This window comes from Mytilus galloprovincialis, chromosome 5 (assembly GCF_965363235.1).
Source record: "Mytilus galloprovincialis chromosome 5, xbMytGall1.hap1.1, whole genome shotgun sequence".
Classification (NCBI taxonomy): domain Eukaryota; kingdom Metazoa; phylum Mollusca; class Bivalvia; order Mytilida; family Mytilidae; genus Mytilus; species Mytilus galloprovincialis.
This window is the reverse complement of record NC_134842.1, coordinates 24,657,646-24,679,249: the sequence shown is the minus strand read 5'-3', so window position 1 is coordinate 24,679,249 and position 21,604 is coordinate 24,657,646. Positions and strand designations below refer to the sequence as shown.

General features: G+C 32.8%; 1 protein-coding gene and 1 long non-coding RNA gene across 2 annotated transcripts; both read left to right on the top strand.

Annotated features, from left to right (window-relative positions):
- Nucleotides 1-2,749: 2,749 nt before the first annotated feature.
- Nucleotides 2,750-3,904, top strand: LOC143077032 (complement C1q-like protein 4). The gene is made up of 2 exons (XM_076252919.1): nucleotides 2,750-2,999; nucleotides 3,456-3,904. The coding sequence occupies exons 1-2, from the start codon at nucleotides 2,750-2,752 to the stop codon at nucleotides 3,902-3,904; spliced, it is 699 nt and encodes a 232-aa protein (XP_076109034.1).
- Nucleotides 3,905-10,064: 6,160 nt separating this feature from the next.
- LOC143074410 (uncharacterized) lies at nucleotides 10,065-19,963 on the top strand. Its single transcript, XR_012977839.1, has 2 exons — nucleotides 10,065-10,440; nucleotides 19,487-19,963. It is a non-coding gene; the product is annotated as an uncharacterized LOC143074410 (long non-coding RNA).
- The last annotated feature ends 1,641 nt before the right edge of the window (nucleotides 19,964-21,604 follow it).

Sequence of the window (21,604 nt, the reverse complement as noted above, 5' to 3'; positions counted from 1 at the left end):
GAATAATGATCATAGGAGAACATGTTCGTTACATATTCGTTTAATAAAAACAATTAACTGAAATTAAGACGTTTGGAATTTTTTACATAAAAATCATATACGGGTTTGAAATAACAAAAGCAACACGATGGCTGCAACATGTGGATCTGGATTTGCTTACACCTCTGGACCACCTGTCTTTAGTTTTCTGTGTTGTGTTTTGTGAACAATTGTTTATATGTTACTTAGTACATATGTTCCTTATGATATGATCTATATAATTTTAATGCCAAATTAGAGTTTTTATCCCAATTACACGGTCCACTGAACATAGAAATTGATAGTGCGAGTCGGGCATTCGTGCACTGGGGACACATTCTTGTTTTTTTTATATAAATTAGACGGTTGGATTTTCCGTTTGCATGGTTTTTCAAAAGCACTTTTGGGGGGTCCTTGATAGCTTGCTGTTTGGTGTGATTCAAGGCTCCGTGTTGAAGACCGTATCTTCACTTATAATGGTTTATTTTTATAAATTATGATTTGGATGGAGAGTTGTCTCATTGGCACACATCTACTTAATGTTGAAGGTGACAATTCAGTTTTCAAATATCTTCAGACGCATTCAAAATTTTCAGTAGACCATGTTTAAGTTTAAAGTTGTAAGTTCTAATATCGATTTAAAAAAAATAATGTGGTGAAATTACGATTTTTGAAATATCATAAATTCCTGGGATGTTTTTCGTGTTTGTCATAAATCAATAGTTGTGAAATTAACACTTTTTTATAAACTTTGATATGTCAGACTAATTCGTCAATCATTGACCTTGGTACAGTGTATTTTTTATCATCATATATGGAAATTATATTGCCTTGTATCGTTCCTTTTGTTGACTAGCTATATGTTAGATGTGACAGTGTGTCAGGACTGTTTTTATGTGTGAGTTTTGTTCTTTTTCTTGTGTATATTCGTAATTAATACATTACTTTAATAAATTTTCTGTAAGACGACTTTTGACAGAAAATGGTCCTGTACAATCTTCCTCTGTTGTATTTTACGCCCAGCTTACTACAAGTGAAACAAATGTGGGAAAGCATCATCTAATAGACTTTGATCATGTGACCTTAAATGTTTGTAATGGATATAACAAACATTCTGGGACATTTACAGCTTCTTAAAGTGGAATCTACGTTTTTACCTTCACTCTCTATCCGAATCGAGGCGGCAGCATGGCAGTGAATATTTTCAAGAACAGTGAAGTAATTGCTCAGGTTTATACAGAGATGAAAACTGGCATTTTCAGTGCATCAACCCCAGTTGCTGTCAATGATATGAATGTTGGAGATATCGCTTTTGTGAGAACAAGGTCCACTTATCAAACGCACGGGGATGTATTTAGTAATGTTAACGTCAAAAGTTCATTTGCTGGATGGAAAATAGCAGATTTGTAATTGTTTTTAAAGATCACAAATATTTAAAGCCTTATGTTTATTTACTTGATACAACAAATTAAACAACTTAACGTTCTTATTTTACGAGTTGATGTTGTGTAATAATTTTTTGAATAGGTGGATTGAAATCAGTGTTTAGATTTTAAAGACTGTTGAATAAATATACACAAATTAAATCTTACATGAGAAAATTTGGAAACAATATGTAAACTCCCAAATCGGTAAATATTAGCGTCGTCTCCAAAATCTGTAAACATTAGACTCATCTCCCAAAATCGATAAACATTAGACTCGTCTCCCAATTTACCTACATTGTATGTATTCTCATGATACTCCCAGCTTTGGGCGTGATGGACTCACTTAAAACATACAAATGTTACTTTCTGTCGTTGATCTGAAAATTTTGAATACTTATCGAGCTCTAAAACATAGATACTGTCGAGTTTGATTTCATAATCAAACTTATTGAAACCCGTTTGGAGTGCTTTGTCTAATTTTTGTTTTTAATTTCCCTTTCAAAGTCAGCGTTCGCTTTTTGCAATTGGTTGCAAAGGGTTTCGCCAGTGTGTTGTAGTTTTACAATATACTGTTTTGACAGGCAAATAGGTAACAGCTGCCATTTCAAAAACTGGTTCAATCCCACCACATATTTTCTTTTAGGAAGTCAAGATAGGTCTTAGTCGTTGCTGTTTTTCTTTATTTTCTGTTAGGTGCAACCAATTGTTTCTTTTGGAAAAACGTACTTCTGGAAACACATTATACAAATCTGATTATATAACAGAAAGTGCAAGAGTGAAGTTTTAGACTTTAATAGTCTGATATCCAAACCACTGTGGGTGAAATAAAATCATATAATAGGTGATTTTCGTCAGAAATAGTTTTTTTTCTCTGAAATACTTGTGTTACAAAACATTTCTTTTCTACATAAATGTATATGAAATGATAAATTAATTCATATTTTAAAATACCTGAATATGCATAAATATTTGCATCATATTCAATTTTTTTTCAGCGTGTTTCCTTTTTTTTGATAGCACTGCTAGAAGTAGACACTCTTGTTAATTCATATCAAATGTTTCCAAAGAAAAAAACTATAAAGATTCTACAATAAAATCTAGCCTGTTGATGATTAGATAACACGTTCGACAATGTCACGAATTTTCCTTATCAGGAAACAGTGTGTGTGAAATTTTCCATCACAACATACAATATGGCTACAAACGTTTTAGTTTTACTGTTTGCAGAAGCATTTGTAATTTTAGCTATAGCCAAATCGGAAAATATCGATCTATATTCTGAAATTTTACAAATTCACAAAACGATGAAAGAGCAAGGTATTGAAATCTCTCATTTAAAAGACACGGTTAAGAATCAGCAAACAGAAATTGAAAGACTCAATGCTATCATAACAAATCTGCAAACAGTAAACAAAGAAATTAATATTGGATCTGTCCAGACAATACATGACAGCACATCATATGACAACGGAAGTGAGCCTGAATTATATGTCCAAAGTTTGTCGCTAGGGGACTCAGAACATGATGATGAGATTGAGGAGGAACAACCAAGAGGTAAATCTAATATTTGTAGTCACTTCGAGAGCACTTTTGTTCTTGAAAAAAAACCGAATAAAGTAGACATTTTATATAAGTAATAGATCTTTATTCAAGTTATATAACGACAAAACAGCGCCGTGTTTAATATTTTAATTTTTTGTCATGTATTCATAATGTTTTTGTCAAGATATCAATTCAGACTTTTAAAACTAATTAAATTCCGATAAAAACGTTAACTAAAAAACCAAGTGGCATCGTTACAATCAATACCCCGGGGTAGACTGCATATATTGAAATCAAAATTTTGCCTGCGAGTAATTGGGTGCAAAATAAAGGCAGCAATAGTATACCGCTGTTCGAAAGTCACAAATCATGCAACAAAGGGATAAGAAAGTAAGACGCATAAGACTGATGTATATTATTTACTTTTTAAACACTGAGTATTCATTTTCTGTATCTATTTATTTTCAGTAAGCCGACTTTTGACAGAAAATGTTCCTGTACAATCCTCTTCTGTTGCATTTTACGCCCAGCTTACTACAAGTGAAACAAATGTGGGGAAGCACCATCCAATAGTATTTGATCATGTGAACTTAAATGTTGGTAATGGATATAACAAACATTCGGGGACTTTTACAGCTCCTAAAAGTGGAATATACGTTTTCACCTTCACTCTCTATCCAAATCGAGGTAGCTGGATGGCAGTGAATATTTTCAAGAACACTGAAGTTATTGCTCAGGTTTATACAGAGATGGGATCTGGTATGTTTAGTGCAACAACACCAGTACCTGTCGTTGATATGAATGTTGGAGATATCGCTTATGTTAGAACCAGTTCCACTTATCAACCACATGGAGATGTTTTTAGTGATGTTAACGTAAAAAGTTCCTTTGCTGGATGGAAAATAGCAGACTTGTAATGTTTATGTAAAAGTAGTTACAACAGAATAGACCTTATTTGTTACTTCCTTTTTCCTTGAAAATATGAACGAGTTAGCTGTCTTTGTTCGAGGTTTGGTAATGCATTTTCTTCAAAGTTGCATTAGATATGCAAATTTTAAAAATCGGATATGTATTCGGACTATATTAACACGAATCAAAATCTTATAATAAAAACATAATTTAAAAAAAAGTTTGAATGCCGGAGATTAGGAAAAATTAGACACTTCCTATGATAAAGGGGAAAAAACGATGCTTAGGTCATTTAAAGGATTCAGAGTCATTTTGAAACCACAATCATTCATTTGCAAATATGATCTGTTGAAAATTGTAATTTGAATAAAATTGAGAATGGAAATGGGGAATGTGCCAAAGAGACAACAACCCGACCAAACAAAAAACAACAGCAGAGGGTCACCAACAGGTCTTCAATTTAGCGAGAAATTCCCGCACCCAGAGGCGTCCCTCAGCTGGCCCCTAAACAAATATATACTAGTCCAGTGATAATGAACGCCATACTAATTTCCAAATTGTACACAAGAAACTAAAATTAAAATAATACAAGACTAACAAAGGCCAGAGGCTCCTGACTTGGGACAGGCGCAAAAATGCGGCGGGGTTCAACATGTTTGTGAGATCTCAACCCTCCCCCTATACCTCTAACCAATGTAGAAAAGTAAACGCATAACAATACATACATGTTGTCATTAAAAGAACTGCATTTGACGATTGCTTAGGTGATATTTGAAACAGATTTAGTCTTGTTGCATATGGTAAAAAAATAAATAATTAAAAATGCATATTCAATCCATGCACGCTACAAGTTCCTAAATTGCTGTTGTTTAAACGTCAAAGTGTGATTATAACGATTTTAAGCTGATATTTGAAAAATTATATACTTTTTTGCATATTAAAAAAATGAAGAATAAAGTCTTGTACATACAATTCCTATCCGTGCACACATTTGAGAGTGTTTAACAAAGTCCTTGTATTGATGTTGTGGACACTTAAAGATAAACAAGATAAAGACAACGTCTTTATGTGATTATGATGATTCAAATGTGGTATTATAGATTATATAGATTACCTTACCCGTATTTGGCACAACGTTTTTTCAATTTTGGATCATCAATGTTTTCAACTTTGTACTTGTTTGGTGGACGTTTCGTCCACGAGGGTATCAGCAGCCCAGTAGTCAACACTTCGGTGTTGACAAGAATATCAAAAATGTGGTCATTTTTATAAATTTTACAAAACTTTCAATTTTTCGAAAAACTAAGGATTTTCTTATCCCAGGGATAGATTATATTGGCTGTATTTGGCACAACTTTTTTGGAATTTTGGATCATCAAAGCTATTCAACTTTGTACTTGTTTTGCTTTAAAAATATTTTGATATGAGCGTCACTGATGAGTCTTATGTAGACGAAACGCTTTTGTCTGGCGTTCTATATAATAATTATGGTACCTTTGATTACTAATATTCGCACGAAACTGCTCTGGGTAATGGGGAATATATATGTTTACCTTCACGCTCTTTCCAAATCGAGGTGGCGCCATGTCAGTGAATACATTCAAGAATAGTGAAGTGATTTCACAGATTTATACACAGATGAGAAATGACATGTTTAGTGCAACAACTCCTGTAGCTGTAATTGATATTAATGTTGGAGATACTGCATTTGTTTGAACCAGTTCCGTTTATCAACCTATTGGGGATGTATATAGTGATGGTAGTGTGAAAAGTTCATTTGCTGGATGGAAAATAGCAGGCTCGTTATTTTCTTATATAAAGTAGTTAAAATGCTTACGGCTTTATGGTTGTTTTTTATACAACAAACAACTTAACTTTCATATTTCACTAGTTGATATTGCATAATCATTTTTTTAATAGATATAAGAAGATGTGGTATGAGGACCAATGTCAAGTCACAAGTTGTAAAAATGAATCATTATAGTTCAAAGTACGGTCTTTAGCAAGCTATTAAGGGCCTCTAAAATAAAAAGTGTAAAATCATTCAAACAGGAAAACAACGGTCTAATTTATTTTAAAAAGCGAGAAACACGTATGAACCACATCAACAAGTGACAAATAAAGGCAACAGTTGTATAACGCTGTTCAAAAGTCATAAGTCGATTGAAAGAAAACAAATTCGGTTTACAAACTTAAACCGAGGAAAACACATCAACTATAAGAGGAAAACAACGAAACAGAAACACTATAGTGCAACAAAAAAAATGACAATGCCAAAAGTAAACTCACTAAAATACTGAACTCCTAGGGCCTAATCTCTCAAACATTTAAGAAAATTAACAGGCAGTGAAAAAAGAATAGTTATAATGTAATGTAACCCTAGTGGATGATGAAGATGTGAAAGAATTTCATCAAAGCACCCAGAGGGCGATCTAGATTTGAAAAACTTTTTTAGGCTGATGGTAATATTTTGCCCATGACTACGATGTTGTCGTAAGATAGTATTGAATAAACTCATTACATTAACATCACTGCAGGCAAGACTTCACAAATGTCCTACTCCTTTGACATTATCATTATCCATAGGCTCGAAAGCTTGAGTATAATACGTTTAAGATGTTAAATTACTGGTAAAATCATAGAAACGAATTAAATTTAAGATAACCATATTCCTGACCTGGTACAGGACATTCAAGAAAAATGGTGGGATGAACCTATTTTTTTGACTAGTAAAACCTTGCGCGTTATGGCAATGCTAAATATTCCGCTAAAATGACAACATTCATTAAAGATTGTGTATTTTGGCTGTAATATTGATTCACTTATAGGGTCTTTGCATCGAAAATAAACACAATAATTCTAAAAACAGTTATTGGCATGATACGGGATTATGTTCTTCTCATATATTTTATAATGGTATAATAATAAACCCTTAACGGGAGGGATTGAACTTGATATTCATATGATTACGAAATAATCTTGCAATCAGTTCAATTGAGGTCTGGAGCTGACATGTGAGTAACTGATTGTAGTCCTTTGCTAATTAATGTATCATTGTCATTTAATTTACTTTCTTTTGTTACCTATTCTGACATCGGACTTCTTTTGTACTTTGAGTTTTACTGTGCGTATTGTTGTGTGTTCGTTTTTCTAAATTGGCTAGTGGTATAGAGGGAGGGTTGAGATATCGAAAAAACATTTTTGCGTCTGTCCCCACACGAATGCATCAACGCCACAAAAAGTGACGTCACAGATAAATTAAAAAAAAACTGATAATCGAGATAAAAGTTGCTATTATGTTATTTGATGTATCTTATAACATTTACAAGAATATTGGTATAGAATTGTAAGTAATTGTGCAACAAACTTAACTATCTAACTATGTCGGCCTATCTTCAAAATCAAACTGTCCCCACACGAATGCATCAACGCCACAAAAAGTGACGTCACAGATAAATTAAAAAAAAACTGATAATCGAGATAAAAGTTGCTATTATGTTATTTGATGTATCTTATAACATTTACAAGAATATTGGTATAGAATTGTAAGTAATTGTGCAACAAACTTAACTATCTAACTATGTCGGCCTATCTTCAAAATCAAACTGTGTAAAACAAATAAATTATGTGCACCTAGTTGCTTTTAAACTAAATCTAGGTAATTGGTTGTCTTTACTTAAACAAACGGATAGGTTATTAAAAAAAACAGTATTACAACTACAAAGATTAAGACTCAAAACAATATCCGATCAGAATTACAAATAAAACAACATAACTAAATACATGAACGCTGGATAAACACAGAAACACGTCTTATAGCAATACGAGTTCACCCTCAGCAAAAAAGTCATATTCAGGAATAGGTCACGTTCAATACTTACAAGACCAGACGACGTAAACGACAATCTAAGATGATGTACAAATGTCCGTAGTAAGTTTAGACACATACACAACGTATGGAACAACCAATTCGTGGAGGTGACATACATTTTATGGGGTGTCATTTATAATCTTTCCTCCACCATAACTTTGTTTGAGCAGTTTCTGCGTGAGTAGCACACTCCTGTAGATGAACACCATACGATGGGGTAGGGGTATGTTATGAGGAAGAGATCAAGGTATGAAGCACTCCTTGTTAGTATCAGTAGTATTCTTAATTTCAAATTCAATGGGATATATGAGATGCAAGAACTGGCTGAAATATGGCTTTTAGAAGGTTTTGAATGCATTCTGCTTCATCCGAGTACAAAAACAAACCAGACAGTAGGGATGTACAATTACTACCCATTGGATTACTGTCTGTCTGTTGAAATATCAATCCTCCAAACTCATCAAATAGAGTTTCGATAAAAAAGTCCAGCATTTTCGATAATATCATCTTCAGTATATTTTCTGGTAGAAAAACACTGAACATAATAAATGCAGCGGGTTTTAACGTTTTAATGGGTACCAACCTTCGTCCTTACCTAAAACAATAGTGGTACATCACAACATAGAAAGACACACTATGCAATTTTAATTGAAATGGCTTGACTCAATCAAAAGACCTATCAAAATAAGTGAGCATACACTCAACGAATAGATTGAATCTATGACACTATGAAAAAACAAAAATCAATAATAAAATAAGGGGTGAGATGTTAAATGATATCAGAAAGACATGAAGTACAATAAATTTTTTTACAAAATAAATATTTTTGATGTTCATAGTACGAGAACAGAAAATTCACAGTCATACAAAACACTTACCAAAGCTGGTATACATTAAAAATAGGAATTTCAATCTTTCAAAATAAAATTAGTAAACAAAGTATCATGTGTGAGCTGGTGAATTCGGAAAAAAAAACCGCACACTTCCTACGATAAAGAAAGTATTTTTGAAAAAATGATGTTTCGATCACTATGCGGATCAAGAGTCATTTTGAAACCACAACCATTCACTATAAAAAAAAATATCTGTTTTTATTTGAAATATACATGTTTTCATTAATCGAATTGCATTTTATCCTTTATAATAATTGAAGAAAATATCGTGCACATACAACGTTCTATCCATACACTCGTTTTTGCGAGTATTCAACAAGGTCCTAGTTCTGCGCTCTATGACATTTCCGAGATAAAGATGGTGTCTATCTGTGATAATATTTAAGGTCAACAAATGAACGGAAACTATTTCAACATATAATGTTAACCATTAATCGAATGTTCTTTTTTTTCAAACAATTGTACAGAGAGGTTGTCCCCAACTTCATACAGTTATGTGCTGTTTTCTGCATGTTTTCACATGAAACTGTCCAAACAAAGTCAGGAGGAAGAACGATTAAACTCAACAACCCTTAACGCTCACCATAACAAATTGGTTGAATCGATATGATTTGTTTGTTTTTAAAGTTACTAGCGAAAAGGTATAATCACAAAAATACTGACCTCCGAGGAATATTCAAAACGGAAAGTCAAAATGGAAAAATCAAAGAGACAAGATTTTGTGGCTTATACCTTAAGATGTAGAAAATAAATAATCGTAAGAAAATAATCGCCTTTTTAAAAAAGACTCAGAAAAGAAACAGAAATTTTGTAGCGATTATTTATCTCCGATGACACAACTTCCACCAAACATTCAGTCAGTCGGAAAGGAAAATAAGCTTGGTCTATACAATGGTATTTAATATCAATCAGATCTGACAAGACAACAATCTGAAAATTTGCTTTGGCGTTATTGCTTGTTTTTATGTGGTACTGGCGGATACAAAACGAAAGACCGGCCAAAGATAAATCAATCGAAGCTAAGACTGCTGGTACAAAACAATTATGGGATGACACTGCCAAGAATACAAGCTCCTTTTCCCACTTCATCACACATATTCTTTATGATTTCTTACAACTATGTATTATCTAAAACATGTTAAAACAAGAACATTTACCTTGTATTTTCTGCTACTAAAATTTTACCTTAAGAGTCCTTAATAATTTAAGAAATGATACATTTTGGTAATCAGATTTGTTATTTCTCCGTACAAGTAGTATACAACGACAAATTGATTGTGATATAGGAAGTATGATTTTTAAAGATAACACTTACCCAGTGTTAGATTATATTTATTACTATGTCAAATATAATCTTTTTATCTTCTAGACTTTGTTTACAATTCGATTGATATAGATATACAACATGGATTTAAACGTCTTATGCTTAATATTTGCACAGGTTTACGTGACATGCGTGTTTGCGATTTCGCAAAACAGCGATATGTATTCCAAAATTCTGCTCATTGAGAAAACAGTTGAAGAGCAAGGAATTCAAATAGCAGGTCTGAAAGGAACGGTTAAAAATCAGCAAATAGAAATAAACAGACTGAACAAAATGGTCACTCATTTGCAAGAAGTGAATAAACATGATAAAACAAATCAATTTGGTGCTTTTCAAACAAATGAAAATACTTTGGCAAGTAAAAATGGAAGTAAAGTTGACATAAATTCGTACATTCTCATGATGAGGCCAAAGCATATACTGGTATTGACAAAAATACAGATGAAAAACCTAGGAGTAAGTTATACATTCATTTAGTCGCTGTGATTGTTCATTGCTTTGCGAGAGTTGTTTATAATAACAATATGAGCATGCTTCATTGATATCCTGCGGTTGGCATGTTACTAATGTACTATTATATTACTTATTTATGCTTTTCTCTGTGCTGACTGTTCTTGCGTTTGTTTGTTATGTATCTCTGTCACTTAGTGATGTCATTTAAAAAGTAATACATGATGGTCTTGGAGTATTGATTCTGCGTATTGACGTTGTTTATCATCTTAATAACGTGTTGTATTGTTCTTTGTTTTGTCGTTGTTCTATTATCAACATTACTTTTACTGTTTGGTCTGTTTTCGGTTATATCCATTTGACGTGGCTCGGTACTTATACATCCCGTCAATGCGTTGTTTGTAGTATCTTTCATTTTTGTTGGTGTATTTTGTTCGTGTGACTTTTTGTGTTTCTTTGGTACATATGACGTTGCTCTGAACTTTTGAAAAACACGCAATTATATCGTTTTTCTATTATATTTTAGAAAATACTTTGAACGACAAAATTATTTTATATCTCTTCCTGTTTGACGTTTACATTCTGACGTCAAACACGCGACTCTACACTAGAGTTGATGTGAACCTTGCCATTTAGGACTTCAAATATATCAATCCTTTATGGTTTGATTTAAAATACATATATTTGTTAGCAATGAATGTAGTTGTTTGGTTTTTTTTTTCTAATTGAGATTGTGACATGGTGATGACTGCTGTATCCCTTTCTTGATAATTTTACCTATTATGTATGTTTTGTTCACGCATTGTGGTTAATATAATGGTGTTTAATGCGACTGTCTTTTGGTATTGCCATTTGATTAGGGACTTTCCTGTATGAATTTTCCTAGAAGTTCAGTATTTTTGTGATTTTTACTTTTTTTTCACTTCATCTCTAAACACTTCTGCAGAGAAGTGAATAGACATTTAGTATTAAAGCATAATTATGAATTATGAAAAAATTTTGGATAGTAAAAAAAGAAAACAGAAAAATACTTACACATTGGCTCGCAAACATGGAAAGTTGTAAATTACAAGTGAAAGAACGTATCAATTTTACTGACTGCGTATTACTTTCACACTTGTTTCATACAAGTCTCCGTGTGATAAAGCATCGTATTATAATGTCTAATAATGTCTAAATTCGATTAAATTGTAAAATGAAACCACAATTCACCATGTTCATATTGACGTAGGTTTTCGTTTAATAATCAAGACTTATCTTCATATACTGTCTAAATTTATATGTCTAATAATTGACTTTGAAAAAATCAAATATTAACAGCACTTTCCAAGATAGATTCAGTGATCACTCACATTTAATATATCCAAGTGAACTTGAAATTAAAGATACTACCGACACAGATGAATCTGCTTCATATTTATACCTTTTTCTCGAAATGACTACTGATGGTAGGTTAAATACCAAAATTTATGACAAACGCGATGATTTTAATTTTCCTATAGTCAACTTTCCATTTCTGTGTAGCAACATCCCAGCGGCACCAGCATATGGAGTATATGTGTCTCATTTGATACGTTACTCTAGAGCTAACTCAAAGTACGTTGATTTTAATGAACGAGTAATACTGCTCTCTTAAAAGTTGCTAAGACAGGGCTATGAATCAATCAAATTAAGAAATTTTACGGTCGCCATCATGAGCTGATTGGCCATTATGACAAAAGTGTGTCAGAAATCATATCTGATATTCTTCCTCAGTCATGATAACCTTTCATCATTACCGAACTGAACAAAGAAATACCACGACGGGTGCCGTTTACGGTGCAGGAAATGCTTACCCTTCCGGAGCACCTGATTTCACTCCCGGTTTTTAGTGGAGTTCGTGTTGTTTCTTATTCATTATTTATAACTGTTGATGTAAATGTCTTTTGGTTTTGTGAGTCCTTGTTTACTCCTTGGTTTTGATTGTTATTGTCCATTGACATAGTTCAGTTTTACACAAAAAAACTCACCACTAGATGATGGATAATTTATATATCTCAACGCTTTTGCTATGCACGTGTCTGTATTGACGTTTTGGATTTTAAATGTTGATTTTGATATCAGTAAATTAAAACTTAACTTAATAATATTGTTATACAAATATAACCTTCGAGGAACTACAATTTAAAGGTATTTATATTTTGGTGTTCATTACTCAGGTATTCATATAACTGTTAATGACGTCTTAACACTATATAAATTGGCTGCATTTCAAAAAGTAAAATCACAAAAATACTGAACTCATAGGAAAATTTAAAAAGGAAAGTCCCTAATCAAATGCATGGCTAAATCAAAAATTCAAACGCATCAATCGAATGGATAACTACTGTCATATTCCTGACTAGGTACAGGCATGGCCGTAACTAGGGTTCGAATTTAGGGGAGGCAGGGGTTTGCGGCCGCCGATTGATGCCCCCAAGAGAGGGGGGGGTTGGGAGCACAGACCCTCGCCGATTTTTTTCTCGCACTAAAATGGCTAGAAATGACCCGTTTTCCTTCGATTTACTTAGTTTAAGAAACATCAGTATTGCTTGAACCTGGAAACAATTTTTATGCAAAAACAAACTGAGATTGCTGTTCGGGGTGAGCCAAGGCTCCGTCTTAAAGGCCGTACTTTGACCTATAATTATTAACATTAAATACATTGTGACCGCAGATTTTGTTCTCAATATGGCTAAAAATCACCCGTTTTCCTTCGATTTCCTTACTTTAAGAAACATCAGTATTGCCTGATCCTGGAGGCAATTTTTATGCAGACAATTATTATCTGTATTTAAAGATATTTTTGTAAGAAATCAAACTGGTAAGTAAAAAAAAATATAATACAATATCATAGAAAGCAAGATATTTTTTTTTGTCGAGGACCTTGAATTGCAATATGGTTGAAAGCTGAACAGACATGTATATAACTACAACCAGGGACTTTCTAAACTAGTATATACTTAGTTTAGAAAGTATCTGCTTCAAAGAATGGGAGTGTTTAACTACTAAGGCATTGACCATAATGTTCTCGTACGATGGGCCGGGAGATGTTAAACAAGAGTGCACACGCTGAAATGTCTCGCCTTCTATACTAATCATAGTCCTAAGTATAAAGCTAAGCTTTAATACAACTGTCACATAAACTTAACATTAACCAAGATAACTAAACAAAGACCAATGAACCTTGAAAATGAGGTCAAGGTCAGATGAACCATGCCAGGCAGACATGTACAGCTAACAATGCTTCTATACAACATATATAGTTGACCTATTACTTATAGTTTAAGAAAAATAGACCAAAACACAGAAACTTAACACTGTGCAATAAACCGTGAAAATGAGGTCACAGTCAAATAAAACCTGCGCGACTGACATAAAGATAATAAATATTTCCATACACCAAATATAGATGACCTACGGCATATAGTATTAGATAAAAAGACCAAAGCTCAAAAACTTAACTTTGACCACTGAACCATGAAAATGAGGTCAAGGTGACATGACATCTGCCCGCTAGATAGGTACACCTTACAATTATTCCATACAACAAATATAGTAGACCTATTGCATATAGTATGAGAAAAACAGACCAAAACACAAAAAATTAACTATAACCACTGAACCATGAAAATGAGGTCAAGGTCAGATGACACCTGCCAGTTGGACATGTACACCTTACAGTCCTTCCATACACCGAATATACTAGCCCTATTGCTTGTAGTAACTGAGATATGGACTTGACCACCAAAACTTAACCTTGTTCACTGATCCATGAAATGAGGTCGAGGTCAAGTGAAAACTGTCTGACAGACATGAGGACCTTTCAAGGTACGCACATATCAAATATAGTTATCCTATTACTTATAATAAGAGAGAATTCAACATTACAAAAAATCTTTTTTTTCAAGTGGTCACTGAACCATGAAAATGAGGTCAAGGACATTGGACATGTGACTGACGAAAACTTCGTAACTTGAGGTATCTATATACAAAGTATGAAGCATCCAGGTCTTCCACCTTCTAAAATATAAAGCTTTTAAGAAGTTAGCTAACACCGCCGCCGCCGCCGCAAAAAATGACCTAACAGCTGATTCAGCCGGTAACGAATTTCCGATATCATAAAAGATTCACAATACAAAGGGAACTTCCTCTGCTTAATTGAGCCCCTAAATAAATGTGAATAGTTTTATTCAAAATTGTCGAAAGCAAAGTTTCATATGTGTTCTCGTACGAATACTGAATAACAGACGGACGGCCACACGAAAAAAAATATATACTGAAACGGTTTACTTTTGATCAAAAATCCGGAAAATGACAGATATATCACGTATCATGATAACACTGTTAAAACTGTAAACTTGTGTTGTTTATAATATAAATTGAAGTTCTTCATGTACATATTGTCAATATTTCATTTTATTACTTCAAAAATAAAAAAAATTGGTGTAGAAAATTCAGGGGAGGCAGTTGCCTTCCCTGCCTCATAGGAAGTTACGGCCCTGACAGGCATTTACGCGTATGGTCCGACCGTATGCATATGGTCGGGGAAACAATAACATAATTACTATTAACAGTTTAATACTTTAAAACTCTTAATAAGGTATGACCCATCTAGTTGTCACGTCATCAAAAAGATCTTAAATCTTAAATTCTTATTGTTTTATAATTATAACAAAATTAATTAATTAAATAAAAATAAACAGTTTATTTAATTACCTAAATAAGAATAAGAAGTTTCACACAGTTAATTTCATTCACTAGTCAAATCTATAATAAACACGTTTAAAACCTACCGATTCGTCACAGCTGTTATGATTGAATGGCATTACGTCGACTCGGGAAGATAACTTCCAAAATATCATAATGAACTGATTACTTAAGAAGTAAACTGTTTTACAAACTAACGAAAAAGTAGACAGGAAAAAGTTTCTACTCACACTAAAGAAGGGCTGAAAACAGACTCACCTAGATTTAGACAATATGTAAACGACAGGGTTTGAACTTGTAACTTGTACCATTTTAGGGTTGGAGAACGAGCTGCTAAGAAGGCCAGCTTTTCAAATACAATCAAAAGATGTAACTGCAAAGAATCGTGGACAATCCAAACTTGCAAATACAAATAAGCTATGGTACCGTGTAAAAATACAATTAGCGATGAAAGCTAATTGTGACATCAATTTTAAATGTTCATGAACCGTTTGAACTATACACTTAATAAATTTCAGGTAACCAGCATTGGTTTTTTAGATGAAGTTTACTGTATTACTGAAACGATTTTAATGCATTTAAAAAAAATAATACCTATATGGTCGAAATACTCATATGGTGTGGCCCGTAAAGAGTTAAGAAGATATCAAAGTATTATCAGGCAAAATAGATTGTGTATTCATTGCTCATCTGGCGAGGTAGAAGATGAGAACCATTTTTTACTAACATGTACAAAGTATAGAGGTGAACGTTATGATCTTATTAATGCTATTTGTTTGAAATGTCCTAATTTTACCCAATTACAAAATCCTGAAAAAATTAATTTGGAGGATGAGTAATGAAGATCATGAAATTTTATGTAAAAGGAGTAGGTTTACTAAGACACCTTTTTGGCCCCAAGATATAGCAGTTTTAGAAAATTGTGAAAATGTAATCTTTAAGCTATATTTTGGAAAGTAAAATGCTTCTGCTACATAGATATGAGCTGTTTTTGTACAATGCACAAATATCGCGTTCTAGCATCATTAAGTCATGCTAAATTACTGAAATCTTCAAAATTTTAGCATTTTGGTCAATTTTTAGACGGTTTCCGTCTAAAATGAAAGTGGCCGCATTCGTGTTCATTTATAATATTGAAATGTAAGTTGTATTTGATGATAATCCAAAACATATATAAAGGTTGAGGATGAACACGGATGCGGCCACATTCATTTTTGACAAAAAACATCGAAAAAGTGACGTTTTTGGCATATTTGATAGATTTTTCATATTTAAGCTTGAATCAGAGCGTTTTTAATGACTAAATCAGTTAAAATCTTTCACATAAACTAATCGAATCAATTGAAATAGACACTTAAATGTTTAAAAAGTGTCCAAAAACTTTCGTTAGATGAACCTGAAATTTGAGGCCATATATATGCATTTGAAAATATAATTAAATAAGATTTTAGTTGCCAAAACCTTTAGTATCATCCCTTGGTGAATTCTGCATTAAAGTGAATAATATTTTTTTTTACTTTTGTGCACTAGTCACGAGGAGGTTAAGACGGTATCTAAAATTCTACTTCCTAACATGTCCAAGTGCATTTCCCCTTGGTCTCTTTTCCATTTTAGTGCTGCATTATTTATTCCTTCAACTTATTTTTATGGATAAGAGACGAGGTGGACCTCTGTTAGCAAACTATTTCCATTCTCCATTTAATATGGTAAATTAATAGATTATTAAACTATTTTTTCTGGCACTCTGGCATAGCAGAAATAAAAATCAAAGATATGAAACTTTGAAAGAACATATAACAATAACAATTGTTTTATGTTGTGACATTTTATATGATATATATACGCTATGATATTATATTCTCTTCATGTGAATTGAAATTTAAATTTTATCTTCATTATATGTTTATGTGTTAAAGTCATATGAAACCTCAAATTAAAAAAAAAATATGCATCTGTTTTTTATAACTAAATGGATAGTTTTCATTATAAAACTTTTGTACATATACTTTCTTCTGAGGAAAATTCTTTAATTTGTCCACATTTAGAAGAAGTTTACTTATTTTTAATTGCTTGCTTCCAGGAAGCAATTCGCCGACATATTTTCCGTATGCATAGTGACCTGAGCGTAACCCTCCTCGTAAAAATCCGGTGATCGCAATACGCATGAATCTGTCATAAAAATAAACAATTATCTGATTGTACATGTTAAGCACGTGCTCAATACCCATGCTTTTTGTTATTTATTTACTATAAGGTGACAATCGGTAAACTTCGGCTTCAAAACACGGCTTTTAATGAGCAGCCATATTTGTTAAATCATAACAGACAGAGAGAAAAAAAATTGACGATTATACGATATATTTTCGTAAATAATAATAAATTTGTGCACAGAGGACTTAGTTTGTGATATATACATGCATTGGTTCAAGAATTGGAAAAACATTATTTTTCACCACTCACTCGTTTCATATGACTTTAAGAATCAAAATGTATTGCTTATTGTTGTCATTATGTCCCGTCAGGGGCCCTTAATTGGAAAATAAAGAACTTTGAACTTTGAACTTTATACTCATACATGTACGGTCCGACCATACGCAAACGGTCGGATCATACGAGTATTCGCATATGGTCATGACCATACGCTTATGGTCCAAATACTCATATGGTGCGGAACATTGATAAGGATACTTTAACGCAATGGACACCATAGGTATAAATATCAAACATAGGGCACAGCAGTCAACATTTTGTTATCATCTTAATTAATATAAAAACAACCAATTGTAAGAAAGCAGCACAAAAATTTATACATCATTTAACATCATCATTTCTCTTTTTCATTTTACGATTTTTTTATTTATGTAAAATCCAGTCATAAAGGATTAAAAGATTTTAAGTACTGGGGTAGAGTCGCGCGTTTGACGTCACAGAGGTAGATATTAAATAAGTGGGCCGTTCAAAGTATGACGGAAACATATGTACAGAGTCACGTCAAATGAATATCAATAAAAGCTTTTAGGTTGACAAACAATTCAGTACGGAGATTTTATACTTCTAGACCATTGTGTATTATTTGTGAAGTTGATACTGAATATTTACCAACACTGTCTTTGTACCCTCTGATGAACGTTTTAAAGGAAAAAGACGAGACGTTCTTTGACACATTCCTGGTTCGTCAACTTTCTCCTCAGACACAAAGTTTTACAAAATCTGAGTAGAAGCTGCAAGCTCTTGAAAACTAATAAGTTGGGAAATGTATATCCCATATGCAGGTAAAGTTGGCATATTGCTACTTAGGTAGGGAAAATTAATAAATTCAAAATTTAAAATTGTCTATATTCTGAAACTGAGACGACTGTGTATGTCCAATTCAATATAGAAGTCTTAAAATAAGGCGGAGTACGTCGTGTCTGATGTTTCTTTAATTTCTTGTTCTGTTTGATATATATTAATGGAACCCAATCAGAAAAGTTTGGATTGATAAAACATTGTTGTGACGTCATTCTATTGTTGAACCCGTTCTTTATTTCAGTGATTGGACTAGCATTTACCTGTAGGAAAGCATTATGTTACCTTCAACTGTCCAATAATTTTAAGAATAACCCTCCTCTTTCTTAAAATTTTTGGACAGTTGAAGGTATGATCGATTCTCATAGGTAAATGATAGTCCAATCACTGAAAAAAACTATCAATTCAGTTTTCATGATGTGACAAAAGACAAGATGACAACTACAAAAACAAACCATTTTATTAAAGTCATCTTCCAATACAATTCTCATCAAAACGGTTTCTTGAGAAAAAAAATCACTTTTACATTGATTTTAACACTATCGAAAGATTTATCCTCGTCTGTCTTTTGTTATCAAAACTGACCTCTGGTGTTGCTGTTATTCTTCCTAGCATAATTGTTAGCCATGTAAGGAGTCTGTAGTTTAGTGGTTGTCGTTGATTCATGCCTGTCATAATTTGTTATTGTACTTTTTTTTAATTATGAAGAGGCCATTTGTTGTTTCAATCTTATTATTTCATCCTGTTCAAATTAAAGCCTTATTATAGCCGACTATATGGTATTGGTTTTCTAATTGTTAAATGCCGTACGATGGGCTATTAAAAACTGCTTACTTTTGCTTCATTTGAGCTTTAGTGAGTTGTCGTCTCAGTGGCAACTATACCACTCCTGCTTGTTCTTTGTTTTATATTGAATTTAGGTAAATAATAATTGTCGAGTTTATATTTGCTCCATTTTCAAATATTATTCTTTGCTATTTGACGTTTTTTTTAGTTTTTGTTTTTTTAGATCTAACATAATTTTATTTAATTTCAGTAAGCCAACTTCTGATATCAGATGTACCTGTTCAACCCTCCTCTGTTGCATTTTATGCCCAGCTTTCTACAAGTGAAACAAATGTTGGAAAGCATCATCCAATAGTATTTGATCACGTGACCTTTAATGCTGGTAATGGTTAAAACAAATATTCGGGGGCTTTTACCGCCCCTGTAAGTGGAATATATGTGTTCACCTTCACGCTCTATCCAAATCGAGGTACATACATGGCAGTAAATATCTTCAAAAATAATGACGTAATTGCACAGGTTTACACAGAGATGGCAAATGGAATTTTCAGTGCATCAACCCCAGTAGCTGTCATTGATATGAATGTTGGAGATATCACTTTTGTTAGATCCAGTTCAACATTTGCATCCCATGGGGATGTATTTAGTAATGGTGACGTGAAAAGTTCATTTGCTGGATGGAAAATAGCAGACTTGTTATTTTTATTTTAAAGTAGTTACAACAGAATGTATACCTTGTTGTTTCTTTCCAACTTGAAAATATGAACGACATAGCTTTCCTATTTCAGGGGTTAGTGTTGCATTATAGTTTTCTGCATATTTACTATGAAATAAAAAAATAAATCGGATATAGATTCGGAATTTATGAATGATATAAGAAGATGTGATATGAGAGCCAATGAGACAACTCCACATTCAATTGACAATTTGTAAACCATTATATATATATATACTGACGGAATTTAGAAACTCAACACTCGATTAGTTTTCATTTCAAAATACACATTACGCATGAAATACTTAATTTAAAAACGTTGATACCTTTCTTTATCGTCTAAGGTTAGTTGGAATTTCGAAAGTTGAATTAATTACGTCACGCTTTACGTTTAAATCCTGTAACCCTGTTGGAACTTGTGCATCCAAAGAAATATTCAGGAGAAAACGTGGATCTCCAGTATATATTTTTTTCTCCATAGACTCAAAATAAGAATTTTCATCTGAAAACAATATTCCGTCTTGACCTTAACATTCGTCAAGTATTTGTAAAACTTCAATTCACTATTTAACCACACCTGACACTTGAGCATAAGACAGTGTCTCAACAATTTTTAAGAAATCATCACTCGAATATTCTGTATTTATCCGCCGCTATGCAACATTTACGAAAGAAGGAACGTTTTGTTTGTCTATGATTAGTTTTCTTTTTTGGACGGTGATGTTTCTTTGACTCCGTCTTACGTTGTTAATATATCACAATTCGTTCGATATGTTAGAATTGTAATGACGTTTTGGATAATCTATGTATTGCTGGTAATTATTTAGTCAGGGATTTTTATTAACAAATTGCTTAAAACCTTTCCTTAATTCTTCCACAGACACAAATATTTTGTTTGCAAATTTGGCTGTTTCTGTAGAAAAAATAATTAGAACGGAATATCACATCCGTTTTTACGGTGTTGTGTACTCAAGACCATCAATTTATTTAAGATCCAGTTAATCTTATCAATCCTTTACACAAAGTTATTCTAAAAGGTTACAAATTCAACATGAATTTCTCTGACTGTTAACGTCTTTACAATTTCGATAAGCCCCCTTCTCACAGAATCGATACCTGTACAACCTGCCTCTATAGCATTTTATGCCCAGCCTTCAATAAGCAAACAAAATATTGGAGAGCATAATTCAGTATTATTTGATCACGTGGTTATAAACGTTGGAAACGGTTATAACAAACATTCGGGGGCATTTACAACCCTACAAGAGGAATTTACGTTTTCACTTTCCTTCTTATCCCCAGTCGAAATAGCAAAATGGCAGTGAATATCTTCAAGAACAGTGAAACTATTGCCCAGATTTTCACAGAGATGAGACCTGACACGTTCAGTGGAACAACCCCAGTAGCTGTTATTGATTTGAACGTGGGAGATATTGTTTTTGTCAGGTCCAGTTCCACTTATCAACCACATGGAGATGTTTTTAGTGATGAAAACGTGAAAAGTTCATTTGCTGGATGGAAAATAGCTGACTTGTAATTTTTTTTCAAATAAAGTAGTTACAAATTCTAAAAGCTTTTCTTTATTTGAAACTACAAACAAATTAGCTTTCATATTTGATGTTGATTTGATGTTGTATAATCTTTATTTTTTAC